At 37.7% G+C, this 24,212-nt stretch overlaps 3 protein-coding genes across 10 annotated transcripts in view; 1 reads left to right on the forward strand and 2 right to left on the reverse strand.

The window, feature by feature from the left end:
- On the forward strand, positions 1–18,909 carry LOC112981113 (cyclin-dependent kinase 11B). Of its 2 annotated transcripts, none has more exons than XM_026096486.2 (20): positions 1–118; positions 869–997; positions 1,701–1,816; positions 2,341–2,468; positions 3,069–3,207; positions 3,775–3,905; positions 5,237–5,359; positions 6,509–6,604; positions 6,714–6,842; positions 7,685–7,750; positions 8,397–8,572; positions 9,325–9,415; positions 11,880–12,001; positions 12,343–12,448; positions 13,030–13,151; positions 14,150–14,257; positions 15,181–15,297; positions 15,563–15,711; positions 17,277–17,466; positions 18,477–18,909. In XM_026096486.2, the coding sequence occupies exons 2-20, from the start codon at positions 887–889 to the stop codon at positions 18,567–18,569; spliced, it is 2,313 nt and encodes a 770-aa protein (XP_025952271.1). In that variant the 5' UTR covers positions 1–118; positions 869–886; the 3' UTR covers positions 18,570–18,909. The 2 variants fall into 2 exon arrangements, with proteins under 2 accessions (XP_025952271.1, XP_025952272.1); XM_026096487.2 differs by having other exon boundaries at positions 8,403–8,572.
- Positions 1–24,212, reverse strand: part of MIB2 (MIB E3 ubiquitin protein ligase 2) — a 143,365-nt gene that overhangs the window by 38,410 nt on the left and 80,743 nt on the right. The gene's annotated exons all lie outside the window — the stretch shown is intronic.
- Positions 15,537–24,212, reverse strand: part of MMP23B (matrix metallopeptidase 23B) — a 31,332-nt gene continuing 22,656 nt past the window's right edge. For 4 of the 7 annotated variants that reach the window (XM_026096490.2, XM_026096492.2, XM_026096489.2 and 1 more), the window contains exon 8: positions 15,537–23,575. In XM_026096490.2, the coding sequence (XP_025952275.1) occupies positions 23,401–23,575 (175 nt within the window). In that variant the 3' untranslated portion in view covers positions 15,537–23,400. The remainder of the gene's footprint in view (positions 23,576–24,212) is intronic. The other 3 variants (XR_010392821.1, XR_010392820.1, XM_064525466.1) reach the window with 3 other exon arrangements.

The raw sequence follows: 24,212 nt of genomic DNA on the forward strand, positions 1-24,212 counted from the left end.
GCGTGCCCGCGCTGCCTGACGCGCCCCGGACGTCATCAATCTACCCCGGCGGGCGGAAGTGGCGTGTTTGTCTCGCGCTGCCTTGTCCCAGTCTCCGGTGGCGGCGGCGGCGGTAGCGGTGAGTGGGCTCTTCCCGCCCGGCGGGTGGGCGAGTGAGCGTTGCGCGGGGCGGGCGCCTCCCTGCCCAGCTTAGTGCCGCGGCAGGAGGAGCCGGTCCATGCCACCTCGCTGTCCTGCCCGCCGAGGCGAGGGACTAGTCGAACGGGAGTGTGGGGGTCGGGGGCCTGAGCCCCGAGCCGGGGCGGAGGAGGGGCCCCAGGCGCAGCCGCTCCCTGTGGTGAAAACGGGCCTTGGGGAGCCGCGCTGGGCCCAGGCCGCAAGACTAGGGGGCGCTCCACCCGCTCCTGGTCGCTTATGCGGCCGCTAGGTCTGGGGGCAAGGCCTGGATCCAGAGATGCTGTCTGGTGGGATGGAGCAGTGGCGCTGCTGGCGGCGGCGCAGGAGGTTGTAATTGTGATCGCTGAGAGCAGGGGTTGTCATCATCCTTCTGGTACCACAGTTGTACTTTTTAGGCTGGTGCTTACAGCCACTTCTGCATCCTCCTAAATGGCAAAGTGCAAGATCTTGTTTGTAGATGTTGTCTTCATTTTGCTCAGATGGGTCCTTAACTTAGTGGGAAAGCCTATGTGTGCTTGTGGGTTTAGGTCAGACTCTTTGTTCAGCATAAGTCAAGGACACCTTGACTTTCCTTGAAGATGTTATATTAAGTGTTCATCTGTACATGAAAAAGATCACATAAAATTGGTGCAACTGTGTTTGGTGACTGCATAGTTTGTGTAGGTTTCGTTAACATCATGTTCTTTTTCAGAGCTTTTTTTGAACTCAAATGGGTGATGAAAAGGATTCTTGGAAAGTGAAAACTTTAGATGAAATTCTTCAGGAAAAAAAACGAAGGAAGGAGCAAGAAGAGAAGGCAGAGATAAAACGCATGAAAAACGTAAGCTGCCCTTTGGTTAAAACAAGTGGTCCTAATGAGGAGTGAAGAGCTTCAGTGCCTATCCCCTCATTATCTGATCAGAACAGTGCTGTTTCTAGCCCTGGTAGTGGGGTTCCTCTGTGCTCTTGTACATTTCATGAGTGATCTCTTAATTCTCTTCATTACAGTTTAACAAAATACTTTGCTAAAATATAATTAGCGCCACATTGTATACTTTCCTTGGTTTCATAGTTGTTGAAAAGGTTAAGCAATTGATATGATTAACTGTAAGTTGCAGTTAAAATAGATTACCTTATAAAGTTATAAAGTTTTGTAGGGTTTCTGTCTTCAAACTCGATCACTTACATAAATTCTCTTAAATAACTTATCGTAACTAAGTCTTTTACACAAATAACAAAATAATTATCTTTTAGAAAAAGACAGTAGTTAATGTGATCCTGCTTGATCGCTGTGGGTTAGTTTTGTCAAATTAGATTGAATTTATGGAAATTCAGCTATCATTGCAATCTAACTGCATTTGGTTACTTATACTTAAGATGGAAATCTGTGCTTCGTAAATGAGTGTATTTTGCTGGTGTGACCAGTCAAGGTTGGCTTCTGAGCCAGAAATGGAAGAATTGCATACTGTCATCTTTTTTTTCATTTTTGCAACATACAAATCAACCGTGTTTTGTTTTTGCCCTTTCTTGCATTTCTATTGCAGTCGGATGATCGCGATTCAAAGCGTGATTCCCTTGAAGAGGGGGAGCTGAGGGATCACCGCATGGAAATAACAATCAGAAATTCACCTTACAGGAGGGAAGACTCTATGGAAGACAGGTAAGAATATGAGAATAATGTTTGTTGCCTTGGAAAGAGTTGGTGAAGTGAAACTTTAGAAGTACTGAGAAGATTATTTAAAATCTGAAGGGGAAGAGTTAACTGCTTTAGCACGCTGGTGTTCCATCTTGTGTCCTGTTTGCAGAAAATGCCAAGATATCTTTTCAAAGTATCGATTGTGGCTTAACAGTGTGGTCAGATTTTGGCCTCTACCTAGAAATACAATTCTTCTCTCAGAGTGCAGTTAAAGCAAGCCTGCTGAGTTCTCTTTGGTACATAATTATTCTCAGTGTGCTTGTATATTATAAGTGCCTGTATAATAATAGCATAACTACTCACCTGTCTGAGTTTTTGTAATGTACTCTTAATGCCTTGGCTCAGGGGTGTTAAAGAAATGAACATTAATATAAAAAAAACAGAAAAAAACGCATTCTTTTCAAAATGGAGAAAAGAGAAAATAAAGTACACTCTGCTAGACAGTATGTGTAAGGTCCCCGAGTTTACTAATTTATGTTGTATTTTAGAGGAGAAGAAGATGATTCCTTGGCTATAAAACCTCCACAGCAAATGTCACGGAAAGAAAAAACTCATCATAGAAAAGATGAGAAGAGGAAAGAGAAGCGTAGACATCGTAGTCATTCAGCAGAAGGCGGTATTATCACAGTTCTTTAATACTTAAAGTAGCTTCCGAAGGTCAAGCTGCACAGGCACTGTATAGAGGAGAGATAACAGTAACTGTGAACTAGAGAAAACATGACAGGTAGATAAGACAAAGAGAGTTAAACTTGTGTTATTTCTTTGATTATGTTGAATGCCCTTATAAGAAAGACATGTATATATATATGAGATGACAGAAACCACTTTGGAACAGGGACAGAGGGTCCAGTTTTATTCTTTGAAGTCTGTTTAACGTCTTCCTGGCTTCACTGAGTGAGGTGTTGAGCTGTGATCTTTGTACCTGACTGTAAAAGAATATGTATCCTTTCAATGTAAAACAGTACAGAAGAGTCCTGTTACTAACAAAATGCCTCTATTTTCAACATGAGTATTCATGCAAGATTTTATAAACTTTTAATTTTGTAACACCCCCCCCCCCCGACCCCCCGAATCAGGATTTTTCCATTAAGAAAAGGCCAGAGAAGATAGATACAGGTTGTCATAAGTTTCATCTCTTCTAGTTTTGTATTCTGGAAATAGAAGCACTGAATATCTTGAATAGTAACAATCCACAATTCATTTTTGTCTTGGTTAGGGAAACATGCCAGAGTGAAAGAGAAAGAACGGGAACATGAGCGTAGGAAGAGACATAGAGAAGAGCAGGATAAAGCCCGACGTGAATGGGAAAGACAGAAACGGAGAGAAATGGCAAGGGAGCATTCAAGGAGGGAGAGGTATTTTACGTTACCCCTACACTGACCTCCTTCCCTAAATCCCTCGCAAAAACCGACAAGGAGATGAACCTCTTCCTCCTCTAAATGTCTCCCTAACTCTTCATTGTTCTGCATTGATACAAAAGTTAAGAGCAAAAGCTGGTAAGGTTCAGTGCCATGTTTCTGTGAATGTGTTGTCCGACAGAATGGGTTCTTGACTTTAAGTACCTTTGTAAGTGACTTAATTAGAACAAATATTTTTAAGTGAAGTCATTGCCAGTGTTTTGCTATAGAGAAAAATGGGCAAATCTGTTTTGTGTAGAATGATGGGATCGATTAGCTGGACTTGCTTTATTTCTGTTTAAACCCTGATAAGGGTGCAGAAGCTTATGATCTTTGTCTCTGAAGCACTGTTTTTAAAGGATCAGATGAAAAGCTACCTATGTATTTGGTAGGCATGCAATTGGTGGTGCTGTTGCTAGTGAAATTGAATAGCCTTGCAGTTTGCTACAGAAAAAATGTTTGTCTTTACTCCAGAAGCTGAATTTGTAGTGAATGGTATTGTAACAAAAAATAATTCTTTTCTAGAGATCGTCTAGAGCAACTTGAGCGAGAACGAGAGAGAAAAATCAGAGAGCAACAAAAAGAACAAAGGGAGCAAAAAGAACGAGAAAGACGAGCTGAAGAAAGGCGTAAGGAAAGGGAAGCCAGAAGAGAAGGTAACTATTTCAGTATAAATGCTTGGGCTTACTATTTGATGATATAATGCTGGAATGGAGGTATAGAAAGCAAGAAAGCATATTTTACTTAGGTCAGTGTCTGAATTAATAAAAAAATGTTGCTATGTGGAAAAAAATTGTGAAATCCTACATGGGGCGGTAAAATGTCAAGCTTTCTAGCTATATCATCTTTTGAATATCATGGTATATGGAGCTATTAGTGCTGTTAGTAAATTTTCATTAAGTCTCTCTTTGCCTCTTTTCATTAGTCTGGTTTCCTATAGAAACAAGACTTACGTAATTCAGGTTGTGTATCTGTGTATCTGTCACGATCACAATTCCTTCTGAACTGTTTGGCTGAGTCCAGCCCAATTTGACAGAGGCTAAAGCCTAAAAATTAAGCATTTTAAGGACTGGGGGAAATAAACAGTCTCTCGCCTTCCCCCTTGCCATTTAAGTGCTCCCAACTATGTAAAAGGCTGTAGTAGGAATCAAGCGAGGGAGATTTGATAACCCAGCAGCAGAAAAGGCTTTGGCTGGAGCTAATGTCATAGGCACCAAAGTCAATCAACTGCAAGACGCAAGTATAGAAACCCAGGAACCATTAGTTCTTGTGTTCATAGGACTATTTGTTTAACACAGTATAAATTAATTTAAATTAATTTTTACATCTGAATTCTCACTTCACATAATGTTTCAGATCACTTGCAGTCTAAGTTCAGATCATTTTTAGTTAAATGATCTCTGTTTATCCTACCTTTCAGAGCTAAAAATAGCCAATCTCTGTGATCAGGTCATAAAGATTGCTTAGGAGTAGCAGAATAAGCCATCTTTATTGCTCTTTCTTCTAGTTCTAGTCATGCAAAATAGCTTGTTTTTATGCCTGGTCTTTATACTGGTATTGCTCAATATACCTAGCCTTTGATTTTAGTTATTTTTATTGCTCTTTATGTTTCTATCAGTGCCTTCTAACCCTTAGCTGTTTTAATGCATCTCCCCTGGTCTGTCTACTTTTCTCTGTTATATTAATGCCTTAGGTTCAGGGTATTCACTGTGTAGTGTAGAGAGCATCTTGCGTCTGTTTCCTAAGTATGAGAGCGCCTTTCTATAAGCTGTTTCTGCTGACTGCAATGAACAAATTCTGCGCAGTAACTTGTAGAGTCCTTTGTTCTCTTAGATGTAGTTAGGTTCCACCCCCTCTACCCTCCACCTCATTCTTCTTTCTTTTCTAAGGAAAAAGGAATAATGCAGAAAGCAGGTGGCTGTGGCAGACAAAAGAATTGTGATTAGCAAAGAGTTGTAATGATCCCTTTTGGTTTTATTTTCACTAGTTTCTGCACATCATAGAACAGTGAGGGAAGAATATGGAGACAAAGTAAAAATGAGACCCTGGAGCCGCAGCCCATTGCGACAACAAAGAGACAAGCTTGAGCAAGGAGATGGCAGGAAACCAGGTAGTATTTGCACTTGATAATGCCTTTGCCTGGGGGCCATGAGGAGCTGTTTCGGGGAAGAGTAGAATGTTTCATTTTTAGCTGTAAACATATATTTCTTTTGCTGTATTGAAAGTATTCACTTTAGCCATGGTGGCATAACTGTGGAAAATTTCTGAGGGATGACATATATGCTCTTTTCCAAAGCAATACTGCTTTCATAGGTAATTGTGTAAGGAGCAAATTGAATGAATCTTTCTTTTTTGGTAATAAGAGCAAAAAAATGTTTTGAACATTAGTTGATCAAAGAGGCAGCTGATTTCTTACTTCTGTAACTTAATTCCATTGCAGATTTAAAAGGGATTGTTTATACTAGATCCATTTAGGTTTGTTGATGAGAGGGAACTGTTCCATGAACTACTGTACTTTAAACAACACTAATACTGTCTTTGTGTATAAGAAAACAAAAGCTTCAGGCAGTATTCTGGTTAGATGGTGAATTTTGTTTTCTAAGCCAGAAAATGGTCTTTCCCGTGCATGGAAGGTACTAGCTGTGAGCAGAGAACTTGCACAATTGACATAAAAAGGTCTGGTTAAAGAAGACAAGCTACGTGTCTGTTTCGTTAATGCGTGTAATGGTTGAAGTTGTTGTGAAAGTCAGTGAAACTATTTTCAGTGAGCTAGTTCTCGTACAAAGAAGCTGATTGCACAGTGTAACCAGCTGAAATTCCAGGAGGAGCAGGCAGTAAGTCCTTTGAATGTAATGTCTAGTCAATCAATAGTTATTTGTACCTGCTATTCCATGGTGATCTAAAGGGGCTGCAGTAGAATTAATCCTGTTAATAAGCACTGTATGTAGGTATGCATATTGCTGAGACTATGCTGTAATGATGCTTGTTATCGTGTTATGCATTTTTTTTATTTTTCACTCAGAGGGACTTAAGAAAAAAAAGTCAATATTCCACATTTTTGCCAGTTAATTCTGCACCACTGCAATTCAGAAAGCTGTTTGTCTCTTGAAGAGAATGTGAAATTCTTTGAGTGGTCTGTATTGGATGAGTGTTCAGCATCAGCTTAATGGTCAGAGAAAGGAAAGGCTTTGAGTATTCAGAGACTAGAGTAAAGGTGATGTTCAGTCACCACCCTATTTTTGATTTTATGGTCTCACAGTAAAAGAAGAGAAACCAGAAGAGAGAGATCCCCTTTCAGACTTGCAAGACATCAGTGACAGTGAGAGAAAAACCAGCTCAGCAGAGTCTTCATCAGGTGATAAATGCAATCTACTAGATGTAATACATTTGACATAATAATGTTTCCTCAAAAGATGTCTATACAATGAATCTACTTAGTTATGTGTTTGTTCCTTCCTCGACAGAATCTGGATCAGGCTCAGAGGAAGAAGAAGAAGAGTCTAGCAGTGAAGGATCTGAGGAAGAGGGAGAGGAAGAGGAGGAGGAAGAGGAGACGGGAAGTAATTCTGAAGAAGTGTCTGAGCAGTCGGCTGGTGAGTAACATAAAGGTCCTAAAATAGTGTGTTATGGCATATCTTAGTTTCCTGTTCTGTATTGTTTTACTTCAATATTTTCCTTTTCTCTTAGTCTAGGATAGGCTGAGACCTCACAGGTCAAGATAACTAAAAAGGAAAAAAAAACAAGTACAAGTCATATTCTATCCTTTTACATAGAGGTAATACAAATTATTCATCTAAGAAGCAAGATTAGAAAACTTGAAAGCTGTTTTTGTCTTCCTAAATCGTGTAAGACTAACAGTTTAAATAATTTTGTGTTGGACAGTAAGAAATACTCTGTATAGAACAATTCCGCAATTATCTGGGGTGGGGGGAGGTGTGAAATAAAAATGCCTCTGTCATTTTGAATGCAAATATCAGATTTTTTTTAATGTCACTACAAATAATTGAACATAATAATGAAGAAGGATTAATACACAAATCTACTTCAGCTGTTTTTGTCGTGAAGTAGTAAAGAAAAGAGAAGGCACAACAGCCTGGTCTGAGGGTGGATATTTTTATTTAAAAATCAATTAAAGGTAATAAGCTAATATGTGTAAGTTTCCTGACCCAATTAATTTATTTCTCCCTCCCTAAATTCCCAGATACGGATAAGAATTGTATTCCCTCTTGGAGGCTGAATGGTGAAGTTCTGTTGAGTTAGAGGAAGCATTTGTTTTCCTAGTGAAACAGAAGTATGGGTTCGCTAACTAGAAAATGGTGAACAAGGCCTGGCAAATTAATCACCCAAATGGGAAAAGCACTTTAGTAATGATCTGCATGGCAAGGAGCTACAGAATTGTTGAATTTATTCAGTTGTACTTGATTCTGTTTTGCAGAAGAGGTGAGTGAAGAAGAAATGAGCGAAGAGGAAGAACGGGAGAATGGAAACCACATCCCAGTTGGTACAATGCACATACTGAATTTTTAAGGAAGTGTTACTTTAGCTTTTTAAATCTATTTGGTGTTTGCAGTTTTGCCATCATTCTTGAGCATCGAGTGTTTGGCCCTTCCTGGCTATTCTCAGTTGAGAAGCAGAGAGAGGAATAAACCCCAGTTTCAAGTCAGAGTGAGAAATTCCCCAAAATCTGTTCCAAGGCTCCATGTTTAGCTTATTAGACTAGGATCTGATTTCTCTAACATTTCCTCCTTTTTCATATTGGGTCTCTTATCCTGTCCTCTCATCAAAAAGTTTTGCAGTCAGAATGAGAGATACTGGCTCAGTTTTCTCTTGTATTCTCTGTAAAGATTTTTTTTTTTCCCAACATGCAGTATTTAACTCTGGAAATGGTAAATGACTATAAACTGGGGTTCTTGAAAGCCTCATCTCTGCAAAGAGGAGAAATTAGGCTTCTTAAGTTTTCAGTGATCTTTAGTGTTACAGTAACTTAACTTGCATAATTTATGCATCTTGCCACTATCTCATTTATAAGGATTAAAGTTTCACTTCTGTTATTTGTCTAAAGCTGAACTTAAATATTACAATTATTACAATATTACAGTTATTAAAACATGGCTCCCTCTTTCCATGACTGATTCTGACTTTTAAAGTTACAGAGTCAAGGTTTGACCGAGATTCAGCAGGAAGTGAAGGAGAAGAGGAGGAAGTTGGGGAGGGCACCCCTCATTCCAATGCAATGACAGAAGGAGACTATATTCCTGACTCACCAGCTTCCTCCCCCATTGAACTGAAACAAGAGCTTCCTAAATATCTTCCTGCACTTCAGGTAGAGGATCACTTAGAGGATGCTTCAGAAGGCAGATGGATTTTTCCCTAGCTGCTTTGTTAACATGATAAACATGTACTTGCAATAGCACTTAGGGATAAGAGAGTTTGTGGATAGAATATCCCTCACTGAGTCCACATTGCAACATATACAATTGTGTGTGAAATACTGCTAACTTCTTTTCACAGGTGGAAAAAACATACATGGAGTGAAAATGAGATGACTCTTTTAGATGTAGATAAGAATGTAATACATTTGATATTGTGTTACTTTGATATTGCTATCTAAAAGTAGATACTGATGAGAGAAGAGTTCAGTTAATATGAATAGAAATTGGGTGGCAGATGATTATTCTTTTTGCAGCCAATAGCAAAGTTTAGAAAATACAAAGAGTAAGCATTTTTCTATTAATTGAACTATATGAAAGGCATCGGTCTTAAGCTGCTGAGTTGGCTTCTTTGCCACTGAGACCAAAATTTCACTTTATTCTCTTCAGAAGTAAATGAGTGAGGAACTAATAAAGTAACTTAGTTATACTGAAACACAGACTCTGTCCAGGAATTCTTTAAACATCCAAGAAAAAATAAACCCCAAAGATACTTTTTTCATTTGGCATAGCCATATTTAGAGTTTTCTTGTTAAATTCTAACTATTCCTAGGAAGTTGCTGAAGTTTATCTTATTCGTCTTAAACAGGCAAAGCCTTCTATAGACATTTGAAGAGTAAATGTCAATCTGTGTATTTTTTCTTAGGGATGTCGTAGTGTGGAGGAATTCCAGTGTTTGAACAGGATTGAAGAGGGAACATATGGTGTGGTCTACAGAGCAAAAGATAAAAAGACTGGTTAGTATAAGTGGTCTCCAGTTAGTATTTTGTGGTATTAACTAAACATTATGACCTAAATGTCATCTAATGTAAAAAACATTTCAGTCAGGATCCATGTTAGCATGAAAGCTGTTGTCATTTGTGAGGTTCAGCATGAATTTTGGGGCCTGCAATTTGGAAAATTTACTTATTGGCCTATTCTCTATACTGTGGAATCAGCCCTCTATGGCACTTACCTGGTGAGTGCTTTATGAATGTGAAAACACTATTACAGTGTACATATAAAAACTTAAATTGTCAGCCATAGGATGGGAACAAGATGAGGAAAAGGTTTAAAAAAAAAAAAAAGTGCTCGTGCAGTAGGGGATAGTATACGTTGTATTTATTACTGTAAAATAATTTTGAGCCACAGGGAGTCCAAAGCTGGGTGTCATGTCCAGGTGTAAAGTTTTCACTGAAGAGTTTTCACTTGTTAGAAACTATAAGGTGGACTTCGAATCATGATGAAGTTTGAACTCTGTAGAGGGAGCTGGTAATTATTTTGCTGTATTGAATGAGTTTGCAGCAGTTATGTTGAGGTGTAAGCATAAGCACTGTATACAGGTTGAATCTAGTATGTTTTGCATTTTTGTAGACTGTTCTGTTTCAGAACCACCTGTTGAGCTCTGTGAATTCAAATAAATTAAATTTCATGATAATTGTACAAGGAGTACAACAGGAAGTCTGGGGTAGAGTGATAAACATAGCTTGGGTTTCTTGGCTCTCAAATTGCTTTCTAAGCACAAAACTGATACTCTGTCTTGTGTCAGTCTTCTGCCTTAAGGAAGAGGTATGTTGTATTAAGTGAATTTTTCATTTGGCCAATTTCTGCTTTTGTCTTATATAAAAATTTAGAGCTGCAGTTTTAAGCAAATTATGGTTCTGTATCTTGCACTGATGAATGAAATCTGTCTGAAATAACCTTCTTTTTTTCCATTGGTAAGCTATGCCTTTTAATGGATGTAGATTTTGACATAAGGGTTTCACTTGCAGCTAGTTAAGTTCAGAAGTAATCTCTGTATCGACCACAATTGTGTAGAACTATTAACATGATTTCGGTATTTGGCTCAGGCAGGTCTTTCTTGCTTGTGATTTGCTAGTTGATTGGTCGGTTGATTTGATATAAGCAGGCCACTAGGTGTCGCTATAAGTACAGCTATTGAGTGGAGAATTCATAAAAGCAGTGGTTTGTGTGCTGTGAGTGTATGGCACAGTATTTTGTTGTATGAAGAAATTTCACTTTTTTTTAAAGCTACCTCTTCAAAAACACTTCTTGTGGATACAAGTGGATCTATACTTTTAAAACTCATAAAATCTGTTTGCTTGTTTATCTGACTTTTAATAGCAAATGTGTTGCTGAAATTATTGCATTTCCTATGAATGGTGCAAGAGCCAAACATCAATTCACTTGTGTGTTCCTCTTCGATGGTGATTTCTCAACTGAAAGAAATATTTAATTTGAGGTTTTAACAAAAACTGTGATACTACTGCAGCATTATTTTTTCCTGGAAAACGATAATGTACAGCAAGGTACTGACTGTTCTTTTGCCTGATACTGATTTCCCTGTAGTGTTGCAATCACTGGTGTTATGTTACTTTCCTGCAAACTGGCCATTTTCAGAGGGAATTGTAGCACTATAAATTAAATATGTGCAATTTTGAAGAGTTGACAGATGATGAAGAGAGCTTTTGAGAGGAAGTATGTTCCATAGCTGGTCTAGACACAAATTATGGTTATTTTCAGTTTCCCACTGACTAGCTATGATTTTGATGACAAATTTAAACTCTGGATACCTTGGTGTCTCCATTTATTTCAGAATAGTGCCGCCATTTCATCTTCTTTGAGGAGTGGAAATATACAGCTGACATAGTGGTTTCTCCGAGTTCACTCGCTTATTGGGCAGTGTCCATGGGCTACTTTTTCTTTTCCTCGTTTATCGTGAAGCCAGCTCTGAGGCTAGCGTAACCATTATTCTCTACAATTCTATACAAAAGCATTGGTAGTTAAATAATTCACATTAGTAATACTTTGAGTAGTGCCATGATTTTGAGTCAGGTCTTTAAATAGAGGTAAATTGCATTTGAGGTGTTACTGTCTGACATCTGATCTTCCAAAGTATGGTGAGGGCTTTGGAGTTTAATACATTTTTTCTTTAGTCTCTTTCCAGGTCTTAGAATTCACTAAAATCCTTAATCAGCATTTTTCCTCTCAGTTTTGAATCACTGTTTTGAATTTTATTCTTTTTCCTCGAACTTGGCAGGGTTTTTTTTTGTTTGTTTTTTACCCTGGTAATACCAGATTAACTCTGTCTTTTAATTTGATATAATGTCTGAGTAAAAGCTTCCATTCAAATAAATAATGACAGAACACTGGGGAGACCTCTTCACATGTATTTTATTAGCTATGTGGAGTCAGCAGTTAATAATTCTGTTTTCCTTGCAGATGAAATTGTGGCTCTGAAGCGACTGAAAATGGAAAAGGAAAAGGAAGGCTTTCCCATTACTTCTCTTAGAGAAATAAATACTATACTGAAAGCACAACATCCAAATATTGTCACTGTCAGAGTAAGGCCACCAACCTTTTATTTGAAAAGTTTTTTTTTTTCTTGAAATGTTGTCTCCTGGCTTTTAAAATACCTTACAAAAATGTTAGCATTCCTAGCAGAGCTTGTTTCTATAAGCAGTTGTGTGCTACCCGTAAGACTAAACAGATGGTGCTTGTCTCTGCAAAATCTGATCATTTACAAAAATGAACTGTTGTCTTGGGCTTCTAATCTTAAGTTTTCTATGAATTTTACCAATGGCAGATACCATTTATCCTATTTCCAGTACGTTTCTAAAATTCATTTTTGCATGCTTTTTAAATAGTGTGTGCTTGCTTTGATCATGTGGTTTTTGTGTTTTAGGAAATTGTTGTAGGTAGTAACATGGATAAAATCTATATCGTAATGAACTATGTAGAACACGATCTCAAGAGTCTAATGGAAACAATGAAGCAACCATTTTTACCAGGTATTTTTTGCCACAGTCTCCTATAATTAAGCTGGAAAACTGACCTGCAAAGACCTCAGCCTCTTTGGGCTGTACTGACATCAGAGAATTAGCTTGTATGATGCCTTGGAATTTCTTCTGAGTGTTCTGTGGAATGGGGTCTTTATTGCTTTTTCTCTGTCTAATCTGATTCCGCTGATACAGGTTAAGATAGGATAGTAGGCTGCCAGTGCTATTACTCGTAGTGATGTTTGGCTGATTAATCCAGTTTGCACCTTCAGGGTGAAATTGGTCATCAGATGTGAGGAGTTTCCCTTGTACTAGACTGGAAGAGACAACTGTGTTCTGTTTTTGGCCACTTGTTGCTGAGAGGCATTAATTTCCTAGCATTACTTGGCTATATTCCAGCTATCTAAATTCATGCTGCTTTATTGGCAGCCATGTGGATCTAACCACTGTTGTCCTGCAACATATTTTTATTGTAGTCTATGCTATGCTGTTAAGTTGATGTCCCTTTCTTTCCCCCCTTTCCTCCCTAAACAAAAGAAATTAAAGGGAGATTTCTTCTTTTAAATATATTTGGCTTACTTTTATCACTTCAGGTGAAGTGAAAACCTTGATGATTCAATTATTGCGAGGAGTTAAGCATCTTCACGACAACTGGATACTTCACCGAGACTTGAAAACTTCCAACCTGTTGCTTAGTCATTCAGGCATTTTAAAAGTAAGGATTCAGTGAAATGTGCCATACTTCTTAAAAAGCTTATATTGCAGTATTACATTGCATTATAGCTATATCAAGAGTTGGATAGAATGTTTTGTCTTTGAGAGGTATGAGGTGTGTCATGCGAAACATACAGTTGCAAATCAGTAAAACTTTACTTTTAGATAAAGACTGCCTTGCCACAGCTGTAAGATTTATGCTAGGTCGTGATTAATTAATAAGCATGGTCTAGTGAAGACTGAATTGTTTATAACATGACTACAAGTATGATCAGTATTCTCCTCCTGGTGATACAGCATATTGAATCTGTGATGGTGTCATTTACCTCTTTCTGTCTCGGTCCCTTAATGTTTGAACTGGGGTTGCTCAAGAGATTGTGAGGCTTAATAAATAAATAATAATAATCACTGTAGTATTGCTGAAGTGTACAGTAATTGGTGGAGCTGGACATTCTCTTTATGAAGGAGGAGTCTTTAAAAAAGTTGCATACCTTAAAAAAAAAAAAAGGCATAGCCTTTCACTGTTGTCTTATGAAAATCTAGAAGATCAACATGGATAGGATCAGTATTTAACATTTCAGTTCTTTCGTTCTAATTTTTAGACACCAGCTGTATACTGTCATTATTACAGCTGTTATATATAGCTGTATAGCTGTAATAGCTCTCTCTCTATATATATATATATAGCTATATAGCTGTTATGAAGCCTTCTTTCAACTTGCAAGGTTGAAGTCACCATCTTCTGTTGTTTGGTTTTTCTTCCTCCTGGTACGTGAAGAAAATATCTCAAGGTGATCAATAACAAGAACTCTTACTTGGCTTGAGAAGAAAATTACCCCTCCCCCTTGCGTGAAAAAAAACAAGGAAGGTCCTTGAAAGACAGTATATTCTTGTGGCTGTTTTTGAAGGCTGGAGGCCATATGGCTAATACACATTGGCACTGTTAGTAAATGGTGTGGTCAATACTGGAAATATTGCTGATAACTAATTTTCATTCAGGTTGGGGATTTTGGACTAGCCCGAGAATATGGATCTCCATTGAAGCCTTACACACCTGTAGTTGTGACGCTTTGGTACAGGGCTCCAGAGTTGTTGCTTGGTGCCAAGGTATGTTTCTCCTTGCTCCTCTGGGAGCTAGAGGAATGACTTTTTAGACTACCTTTACTTTATAAATTACGAACAAAGTACAAGTATGCTTGCCTCTTTTAATTAAATTTAGAGATGGAAAAATCTAGAAATTTTGATTTTATTATTCCTAATAAAAAAGCTGTAAAGGTTCATGCTTCCAGAGACAGAGGGTAGGTGAGTAGTGGATGGAAGTGTTCTTTAGAATGCTGATGTGATAGAGCTACTGGCCTTCTTGTCATGGATTGCTGGAAACTTTCACTGTCACCTTAGGCAGCTGGATTTTTTTTCACCTTACACTAAAATTTGTGATGCCCAAGAGCAGAACAAAATACTAGAAACATTTTGGTAATGTTCTCTAATGATTACATGTTTCATAAGTGAAATCTGAATGAAATCAGTAGGATTCTGTGACAAGAACCACACCTGAAAAAAGTACTGCATGATCACCAAAAAAATGAGTGCAAAAGTCAAAGAAGCCCTATGCTAAGGGTCTTAGTATTCTGTCAAAGAGGAAGAGTGAAATATGTTCTTATGACAGATGAAATGATTGTATTGAAGAAAAGAGCTGTACCATGGAGGTAAGGATTTGTGCCCAGCCTGAGGTTGTGGCAGCAAAATAAGGGTTCAGAGTTTAAGTGTGAAATGCTAGTTGTGATGCTCTGTTCATGGGTGAAGAAGAAAAGCCACACTGTGGTGAATTTCATGCTTCATCCTGAAATGTTTGTGTATATGGTATTACTCATTTTATAAGTTGCAGTAACTGACTTCTGAATACAGTTGAGAGCTGTGCCTTAGGTATTCAGATGATAGTATGTGTTCTGTTCAGGGTGGTAGACTCTTAAAGCTACTCAGTGAAAGCATCTTATTAATTTTATAATGTATAATATATTTCCTCTTTTCAGGAATATTCAACGGCAATAGATATGTGGTCAGTAGGGTGTATATTTGGAGAGCTGTTAACTCAGAAACCGCTGTTTCCAGGGAAGTCAGAAATTGACCAGATTAACAAAGTTTTTAAGGTAACACTTTTAACATTCTTGGATTTTAACTGATTGTTTTTAGAGGCAGGTGCATGAGAGTAGTAAGAAAATAAAAATATTTGTTACTCTTTCACAGAGATTCAGCCTTAATAAAGGGCTTAATATTTTGATTCTTGTTTGCAGTAGATATATTGGATTAAGATCATGGTTTGTATTTTGCCTGTTTTCTCTAGATAGTTGTCAACTCCCATAGCTATATATTGAATAAGCAGGAAAGCTGCAGTCAGGATATTTTAATTTATAGGACCTGGGTACTCCAAGTGAAAAAATCTGGCCTGGTTACAACGAGCTGCCAGCTGTAAAGAAGATGACATTCACAGAGTATCCCTATAACAATCTGCGTAAGAGGTTCGGAGCACTCCTCTCTGATCAGGGGTTTGATCTGATGAACAAGTAAGTGCTATCTTCCAGGGGATCCCTAGGAAAATGCGTTCACATGCCATGGTAATTGTGGAGAATGACTGAAGCATGATATTTCAGTGAATTTAACTTCTTGTCAAAACATGCTGATGGATTTCAGATTCGTCTGTGACATTTCCTTGCAATGCTGCTCATCATTCTCCCAACACCTTTGTTCAGCGCACTGCAGTCTTTAACACCTGCTGTTACCTCAGTCCAAGGTTATTCTTGCACACTGATACCCTAGAAGAATAGAACAGCATTTTAGTAGTAATTTTAGATTGCTTATGTCATATTTACTTACATGATGAGTCAGCCATTGTGCAGTCTGCTGATGGATCTTGTTAAAACAATGAAATTATGTATGACTGAATTAAAAAAGGAAAAAAAGCAGTACATTCTAGAGATCATATTAAAGAATTAGGAAAATACCAATCTTAATTTCTCCTAGGTTTTCAGAGTTCATGAGTTCTATCACATCTGACGTTCTGCCGGTCCTTGTAATTACTTCTGCTGGTGGGCCCCAATGCCTTTTCATAGTTGTTTCTAAGAGGTCAACAGTGGCTTCAGAGATCATCTTCTCTGCCTTCCCCTAATATTCCCTTTAAGTTTCATGCCATGGACTGGTGGAAAAGTTTGGTCTGATTCCAAATCCTATTGAGAACATGTCTTTATTCTTAACTACACATTTTTGAGATGTATCTGTTGACCCATTCAATGTAATTTAAAACAAACAAACAAACAAACAATGCTCTGCTTTTTGAATGAGTCATGAATAATTTCTTGAAAGTTAGATAACCTTACAGAATGTCCAAGCACAGCTTGTTTTAATAAAGATGAGTATCAGATAAGTGTCATCTACTTCTTAATTGCTTTGGCTATGACAGCATTATGTCCTTATTATTTTGGATAAGAATGATAACATGCTGTATGTTTATGGACCTTGAACTTGCAGAAGCACACGAGTAAGTGTACTGAAGTCAGTGGAACTAATTGCATGTCCAAATTTTGGTTATAAGTATTTGCATAATCAGGACCATATACTGTTGAAGAGGATGAACAATATAGTAAAACATGTTTCCGCATTGGGGAAGTTTTAAAATAGACGACCACAAGCTACATAGTCAAATTACATTATATGACAGTATTATATGTGGTGTATCTATGCACTCTTCCGTAAAAAACAAAGCGGTATTGTAAAAGTGTTTAACTAAACCATCTTAGTTCCCTTTCAAGCTATATCTGACTAACCCTAGGCTCTGAGTTATGTAATGATTTAAACCTGAAAGAACAGGTGTCTGTAAAACCTACTTTTGGTATTCATGCTGCAGTTCCATTAATTATAGGTTCATGTAGGAAGCCTGCTTTTAAAATCGGGTAGCTATGTTAGATAGCTTATTTGTCACCAATAGTACTCATTAATAAAATTCCTTATTAAAAATCAGAGAATTTTAAATTGCATTTCTGAAGAACTTATACTTTTGGGCTAAGGTTTTTGTTCTTTCTGCCCGTGTGTCTCTCTTCTTCTCTACTTCATTGCCTTCCTAAATTCTCCTCAGGTTTTTGACGTACTACCCAGCTAGAAGAATCACTGCTGAAGATGGTTTGAAGCATGAGTATTTCCGAGAGACTCCCCTTCCTATTGACCCCTCCATGTTTCCCACGTGGCCAGCAAAAAGTGAACAACAAAGGGTGAAACGTGGCACTAGCCCACGACCACCCGAGGGAGGCCTTGGATATAGTCAATTGGTAAGTATAGTGGCTCGAGAAAGTTGGGCATAGACTTTTCTGCTGTCCTCATCCATATCCAGGTCCTGCTTTTGGAAAAGTTGATGTAGATTGGATTCTGTTAGTCTTATGGGGCTTGGAATCATTAGACTCACCCCTACTTGCACAAAAAAGAGACTATAGAAGTCCAGCTTTCGCTCTGTTCTTTCTCAAGCGGCTGATCCAACTACTGTTGTATTCACAGAATCATCATTGCAATATATAATCAGAGAGAGGAGTGATGCCTTGTCTTAGAACAATTTTTGTTTTGAAAGTGCGCAGTTTTACACTTCCAGCTAAGTTTTCAAAGCTGCAAGGCTTTTTTTGTTTGGTTTTTTTTTCAAATCCTAAGTCTGGCAAGTTGCATATGCCTTGTGGATGGAAACTTTCAGCTTTTTCCAGTATTAGAGAAAAATCTGTAAAAGGCAAGACTGATGTTCTTTCCATTTGCATTCCTAGGTTGAAAAAAACCTGGCTGAAAAAGATGCCCTTCTAAGTATGGCATGTTACTGTCTCAGGTGCCTTAATTATATCAACTTCTCATTAACAGTTCTATGACTCAGCATAAATGGGATAGCACAGTACATTTATTTTGCCCAGCTTTCAGATGGAGTAGCCTAAAAGTTTGTATAGCCTTGCTTTTTGAGGATATAAAAAGTGAAGTGGAGGGTAAACAGTGTGTTTCATTAGATGCTGACTATATTGGTTTACCCAGTGTGTTCACAACCTTTTTTCATCATTAACATTCTTGGTCAAAAGTAGGTGTACAAACTAGGAACAGATTTTGAGATCCCTTAGAGAAGACAACAAAAAAGCAGTGTTTAAATAACATGAATAACACTGCATCGAAATTAGCTATGATGCCACTAAATCAAATGTTTGTTTCTCTTCTAAGGATACTTTGATTTTTTTGGCTTTACTTTTTGTGTTGGAGAAAGGAATACATGTGCATGGACACTTGCTGATAACTGAATTGTGTTTGGTTTTCACAGGGTGATGATGATCTGAAAGACACAGGTTTTCATCTGACCACCACAAATCAGGGAGCATCTGCTGCAGGACCTGGTTTCAGCCTCAAGTTTTAAACTCACCATGAAGAAACAAACAAAAAAACCCCCAAAACTGTTCATGTGAGTGGATTTTTGAGTGCCCCCAGTTCTGTTCTTCACATCAGGGAGACTAGATGCTTTTTACAGAAAAAAAGCAAATGTCATCACAGATTCAAAGGCTCTTGCTGGGTGCGGAGTGTAAGTAACTGCTGCATTCCATTTAGAGGACTGGAATTAACCTGAAAAGCCAAGGATCGTTACAAAATGTGACAAAGGAAAACTTGAAGTACAATCCTGGAACAGTTTTTTTGTGTTGTTTTTAGGGGTATTTTTGCTTGTAAATTTGTAGAATTAAAATACATTTTTAATTGTTTAACAGTGTGAAGGATTTCATTTCTTCACATGCAGAAAACTTGGATGTTGGTGGCATTGAGTCTTCTAGAGTGGAAACTTCTGACAGACTTTTTATTTTTTCTCTCTGTTTCCCTATCTGCTGCTTAAACTACTATAGCATATCATCAGCCCAGGCAAAACAACTTTTCTTGTAAGTTTTATGTGGCTGAAGGTAGTTGTTTGGGCAAGAAATCAAGCCACTTCTGAGGTTTCTCTCCTGTTCTGTGCCTTGCAGAGGCTAGTCTGTGCTTGATAGTCACTGACAACTTTTTTTGAGTGCGCTAGTGGGCTGACCACTTCACTGTTTGAGTTGTCACATACATGTATTTACAACGGTACTGGTGCAAAAGAACTAATATATTGTTTTATAAATCAAAAAAGATTTATTATGGAGACTTAAAACTTTATTTCCTATAGAAGTTCTTTTAAATATCCCATTTTTCCATTAAAAAAAAAGAAAAGAGATTATTTGTACTGACTGTATAATATAATGCCCTATTTAAATTCCTTCTCACAAGAGGAATCATGTTGGAATGTCACAGTCTTATGGGTGTCTCAATTTATAATGCTATCATTCTTTTCTGGGACAGGAAGATTTGGAAAATGCTGCAAAATATTGCATGTAGTCAGACATGTATTCATGTAGTCAGACTTGGGCACCAGTCCAGTAAAAATGATAAATAGTCCACTGACTTCAGTGCATTTTAAGAGATTTTACTGGACATAAGGGCCTTGAAACTGGAATTTAGATATACTAAAATTGTAAATTTTGAAAAAGAATGTTTCTGTGAAGGAAGACAGAGCTATTTTCTCTTTAGGCCTGATTTCCTGATACTGGAGGAGAAACAGTTGTATTACTGGTCTGTTACTGAAGTATGCATGATTTTTGTGAGATTCCTCCATGATGATTATATGCAGAGATCAATAACCTATGGAAAAGCAGTTTCTCTGCTGCATTCCAGAGACAGCAGCACAGAAGAACCATTTTGGCATGGCCTGTGATAAACTGTAAAGGATTAAAAATGTGACTGTATATTTTGTTTCAAGGTCTGTTGTGCATCTTGCACTCTGTGACATTATTTTCTTTCTAACTTCCTTGGCATTGTTGCAGCCAATGGGGGCATCACTTATGGAAGGTCTGATTCCCTGACAAAAAGAAAGGATTATTTATCTAAAAGTTGGATGTTTTTAGTTTTAAAAAAGGCAAAAACAACGAACCCTACTGCTGTATTATAGTAGGAGTTTGATGTGATTCTAAGAGGTATGTGTAATTCCAATTTTCTTCATAGATGGGGAATATCAGCTCTTCCTCAGTAGAGCAGCATTGTTCAGTTGCCACATCTCAGCTTTTTTTTGTGGCTCAAATGTGTATTTTTGCACAGAGTTCTTGCAGTTTATGATCCTGACTGTAATTGTCCATACAAAAGATGCATTTTTAAACTTTTTACTACCCTGTATGCTTAGCTAAATGTGATGGTAAAGTAGAAGCCTAAGTTTATTTATTCATACTAAATAAATATGTGAGAAGCGAAAGGGGATAAAAATACTTAAAGGATAATTGTACTTTACCAGCAATTACTATCGATATTTAACTTTTTTAAGCAGGCCTTTCATATACAATTGGAAGGCATTCTTTCCAAGGTAGGCTAATGTAAATCTGGACTTTTGACATTGATAGGGGAGGTGTTTGGTTTTTTTAATCATATGCACGTTATGCAAGGGCAAATGAGGGCAGAAAATATGTTAAAGTCAGTTTCACCAGGAGCAGTATTACAGTATTTATTTAGTTTGAAATCATGCCTGTTTAAACAACTGATTTCAGCGGTGTGGAAGAATCGCAGAAGTATATCATTTAGACCAAAGTGGAAATTCCACTGCATGAGAGTATGGTGGCATCGCAGGATTTTTGCAGTTTAGGTACTTATTTTGCTGTTGATTTATTTCAGGTTTTATTTTTATAAAATCAAATTATAATCAAAGATAAAGCAAGCTTTGTTGCTTACCTTGAGGATATATCTCCAAATCTGTGAAGTGTTTTCCATACCAGCAAATCTGTATTTCAAAATGGAAGCTTTGACATTAACATTTAATGATTCTTTAACATTGAGGGTTCCTGTGTATGGGAAGAGGGAAGGCTTAATCTTTTGTTGGCTTATTTACAGGAATTCAAGCCTTTTGTTTCTTGAAGATTCTGTTGGGTGATCATGTAGCCTTGAAACTGCAGACCTGAGAGCAGATTTGAATACTGAGTGCTGTGCCATGCCTTTTGTATGAATGGCATTCTGGTGGAAGGGCAGCACTGGGTAGTGGCCTGGTGTCTTAAGCCTGCAACGTTTCCTTGGTTTGTTCCACCTGCCTTCAGGTCAACAACCAGTCTTTGAAGGTGGCTAACTTCTTACAGGATGTTTGTGGCAAAGCAGGTCCATAGCAAACAGTGCTTACCCTGCTTCTGCCTCTGCTTCCACTTTTGCCTGACAGTGCCTGCCAGAAGCATCAGACAGTTGGAGAAAGCTACAAAGGTAATTGGCAGATTGCAACATTAATAAAACAGGATTCAGAAAAGTGGTATGAAACTTGTTTATCTGAAATGCTATGTCTAAAAAACAGTGTTAAACTGTAGTGAGAAGCGAGATGAAGGACTTTGGTTCTGCCCAGAGATTAAGCCTCTTTGCAGCTGAAGTGTTGACATCCTCTTGTGATAGTTATTGACGGCTAAGATGATCAGTCGATTGTTCTTGTTTCTCTTCTCCAAATTCCAAAGATAGAGCTGCCTTGGAAGGAGCTGCTCAGATTGATGTGATATAGCTCTGTTCTGTTAAATGAAGATGGGCAGAGTTTGTGCTAAATGTCTGCCAGTAAAACTACCACCATTGCAATTGTACCAGCAGAACACTGTTGTTCTTAGTTTCTCTCTTTTCTCTTGCAATTTTGCTGTCCTGGGACAGTGCACAGTTTTACTGATAGAGCCGTTCTGCTCTAATACAGGTCTTCCTAGACTGCTGTCTCTTACTGCATTGCGAGATGCTTAGCAGTTTTGCTGGTGTTTGTAAGTAGGGAGGAACATATTGCAAGAGGTTAAGAGGACTACTGAAAAGGGATGAAACTGAGCAAAGGGTAATTTAGGCTGCTTTAACATTGGGAAAAGATGTCTTAACAGCAAGATCTGTTTGACTGTGGTATAGCTAAGAGAGGCAGTGGAAAGCTCAATTCTTGAGTCATTTAAAAACTGGACTGAATGAAACTGTTGTCTGGGCCAGAACCTCCCTTTGCACTGATGATGCCCTTCCTATCTCTTGAGTCATGAAAGACATAGTCTGGAGGCAGGGATGCATCTATCTCCAAATGAGTTTACAGATTCTGCAGTGACATACTAAGGCTTGTCTAGACTAGTTTCTGAGGCAGCTGTTCAAGTAGTGCTAAAGTAGCTTAGTTCCATTACAGCCAAATGGCATTATGCAAACTGAAAAGGACTTAAGGATAAATTGTTCTACCTTTCTTTTGAGTACTTCTCATTAAATATAATGACTGTCAGGGGATGCTGACTATGAAAATGAGTGCTCCACTACTACAGACATTTAAGTGGACTTGGTTTTGCCCACTAATACTACTGCCATTTTCTTGTCTGACATGGCATATTTACCTTATCTGGGGATGATGGTGGTGGGGGGATAGTGATAGAAATGATCTTATCTCTACAGAAGGAAGGAGTCCAGAGATTTACTGATCAGACACCTAAAGGACAAGTTACGAGGCACTGCAGATGAAGGTAAATAGTATATTGTGCTAAGATGACGCAAGTAATAAATGCATATGACAGGAAAGCAGGGGAAAAAAGATGTTCTGTGGCTGCTTAAGTAACTGAACATGTAGAAATATGGAATGGAGTAATTAGAAAAGGCTTATTGTGGCCCTACATCCTCCTTCCATCGAGTAAAAGAAAAATAATTTTATATATATATATATATATATATATATATATATATATATATATATATATATATATATTTAAAGCCCTTTTAATGATACTTATTAGGATCTAAAAAAAAATGACAGCAGAACACTTACTGAGTATTAACTGGTTGTTTTTCTTCCACAATACCTCGGATTCCATTGCAACATAGTTGAGCCATCAATCTGTTGATCTATTTATCCGACGAGGGGTTTTGTTCTTGTTTTTCAGCAGTCTGCAGTGACCTGGGTCATTTAACTGCAAAATCTGACCCTTGAATTTTTTTTATTATTTTTTAATTATGTGTCTGTACAGGACATGCTTGATAAATTCTTAACCATTAAAAGTAACTTGAAAAAGCTTTTTTTCCAAAAAAAAAGTCCCAGTCTCTCTTGCCCAAGCTATGGAAGCAGCTGATTTAAAAATTCGATTGCACTGCTGCAGATTAAATATAAAATGCTAAAGAAAATTTTTGAATTTGAAACAGAACTAGCAATAATTGAAGTTCTTATTCCAGGGCCCTTGTTAGTGCCTCAGTCTGATCCTCCAGGAATAAGTGGTCAAGATTCTTTCTTTTTTCTTTACTATACAAGTGTAAGTTCCTTCATTAATCGCATTTGCAATGATGCTCATGTGATCATCATTTAAGGATAAGTAACCTGGATATGAGTATTCCAGAAGCTCCTTATCTTTATACCAGCTGTCGTAAGAAAAATAACAGAAATTAAACTATGAAACATCCAGTATAAAGCAATATATGTTAGTGGTCCTTCTCTGTGCTGGTAAGTTTTGCTTGAGCCAAGTCTATTGCGGCATAGAGTGGATACCACCCTGTTATAACTACCATCATCTACTTCAAATGTACAGAAGACCTTAGCTTATTTTGTTAAACTCTTAAGTTTAACAGTAGAGCTCGAATCTTACTGAAAGTCAATGGGAATTTGGGCCCTCATGCCAAACTGACCCATGGATTTGGACACTTATATCTATCAACTTTAGACACATGCTCATACATTAATAAGAGCTAACAAATTATTAATTGAATGGGTAAATTTAAGACTGCAGTTTTTTGTAGAATACAGGCCAGGGAATTTGACCAAGTGGTAAGAATCATCCTTATGCTATATGTGTGAACTGGATTTTATCCTTTTCAGTTCAGCTTGTTCATTTCTGACAGCTCTGCTTTCAGACAAAATGCTTTGCAATGTTATAAACAATATTTGCACATTCCTTTCTTCCATCTCATATGTCACAGCTAGCAAGCTCTTCCTCACTCCTCTTTCTACTGAGTGCCAAATAAAGGACAGTCACATGCTCCAGAAGGTAAACTGCATTCT

Source organism: Dromaius novaehollandiae, chromosome 24, assembly GCF_036370855.1.
Source record: "Dromaius novaehollandiae isolate bDroNov1 chromosome 24, bDroNov1.hap1, whole genome shotgun sequence".
Classification (NCBI taxonomy): domain Eukaryota; kingdom Metazoa; phylum Chordata; class Aves; order Casuariiformes; family Dromaiidae; genus Dromaius; species Dromaius novaehollandiae.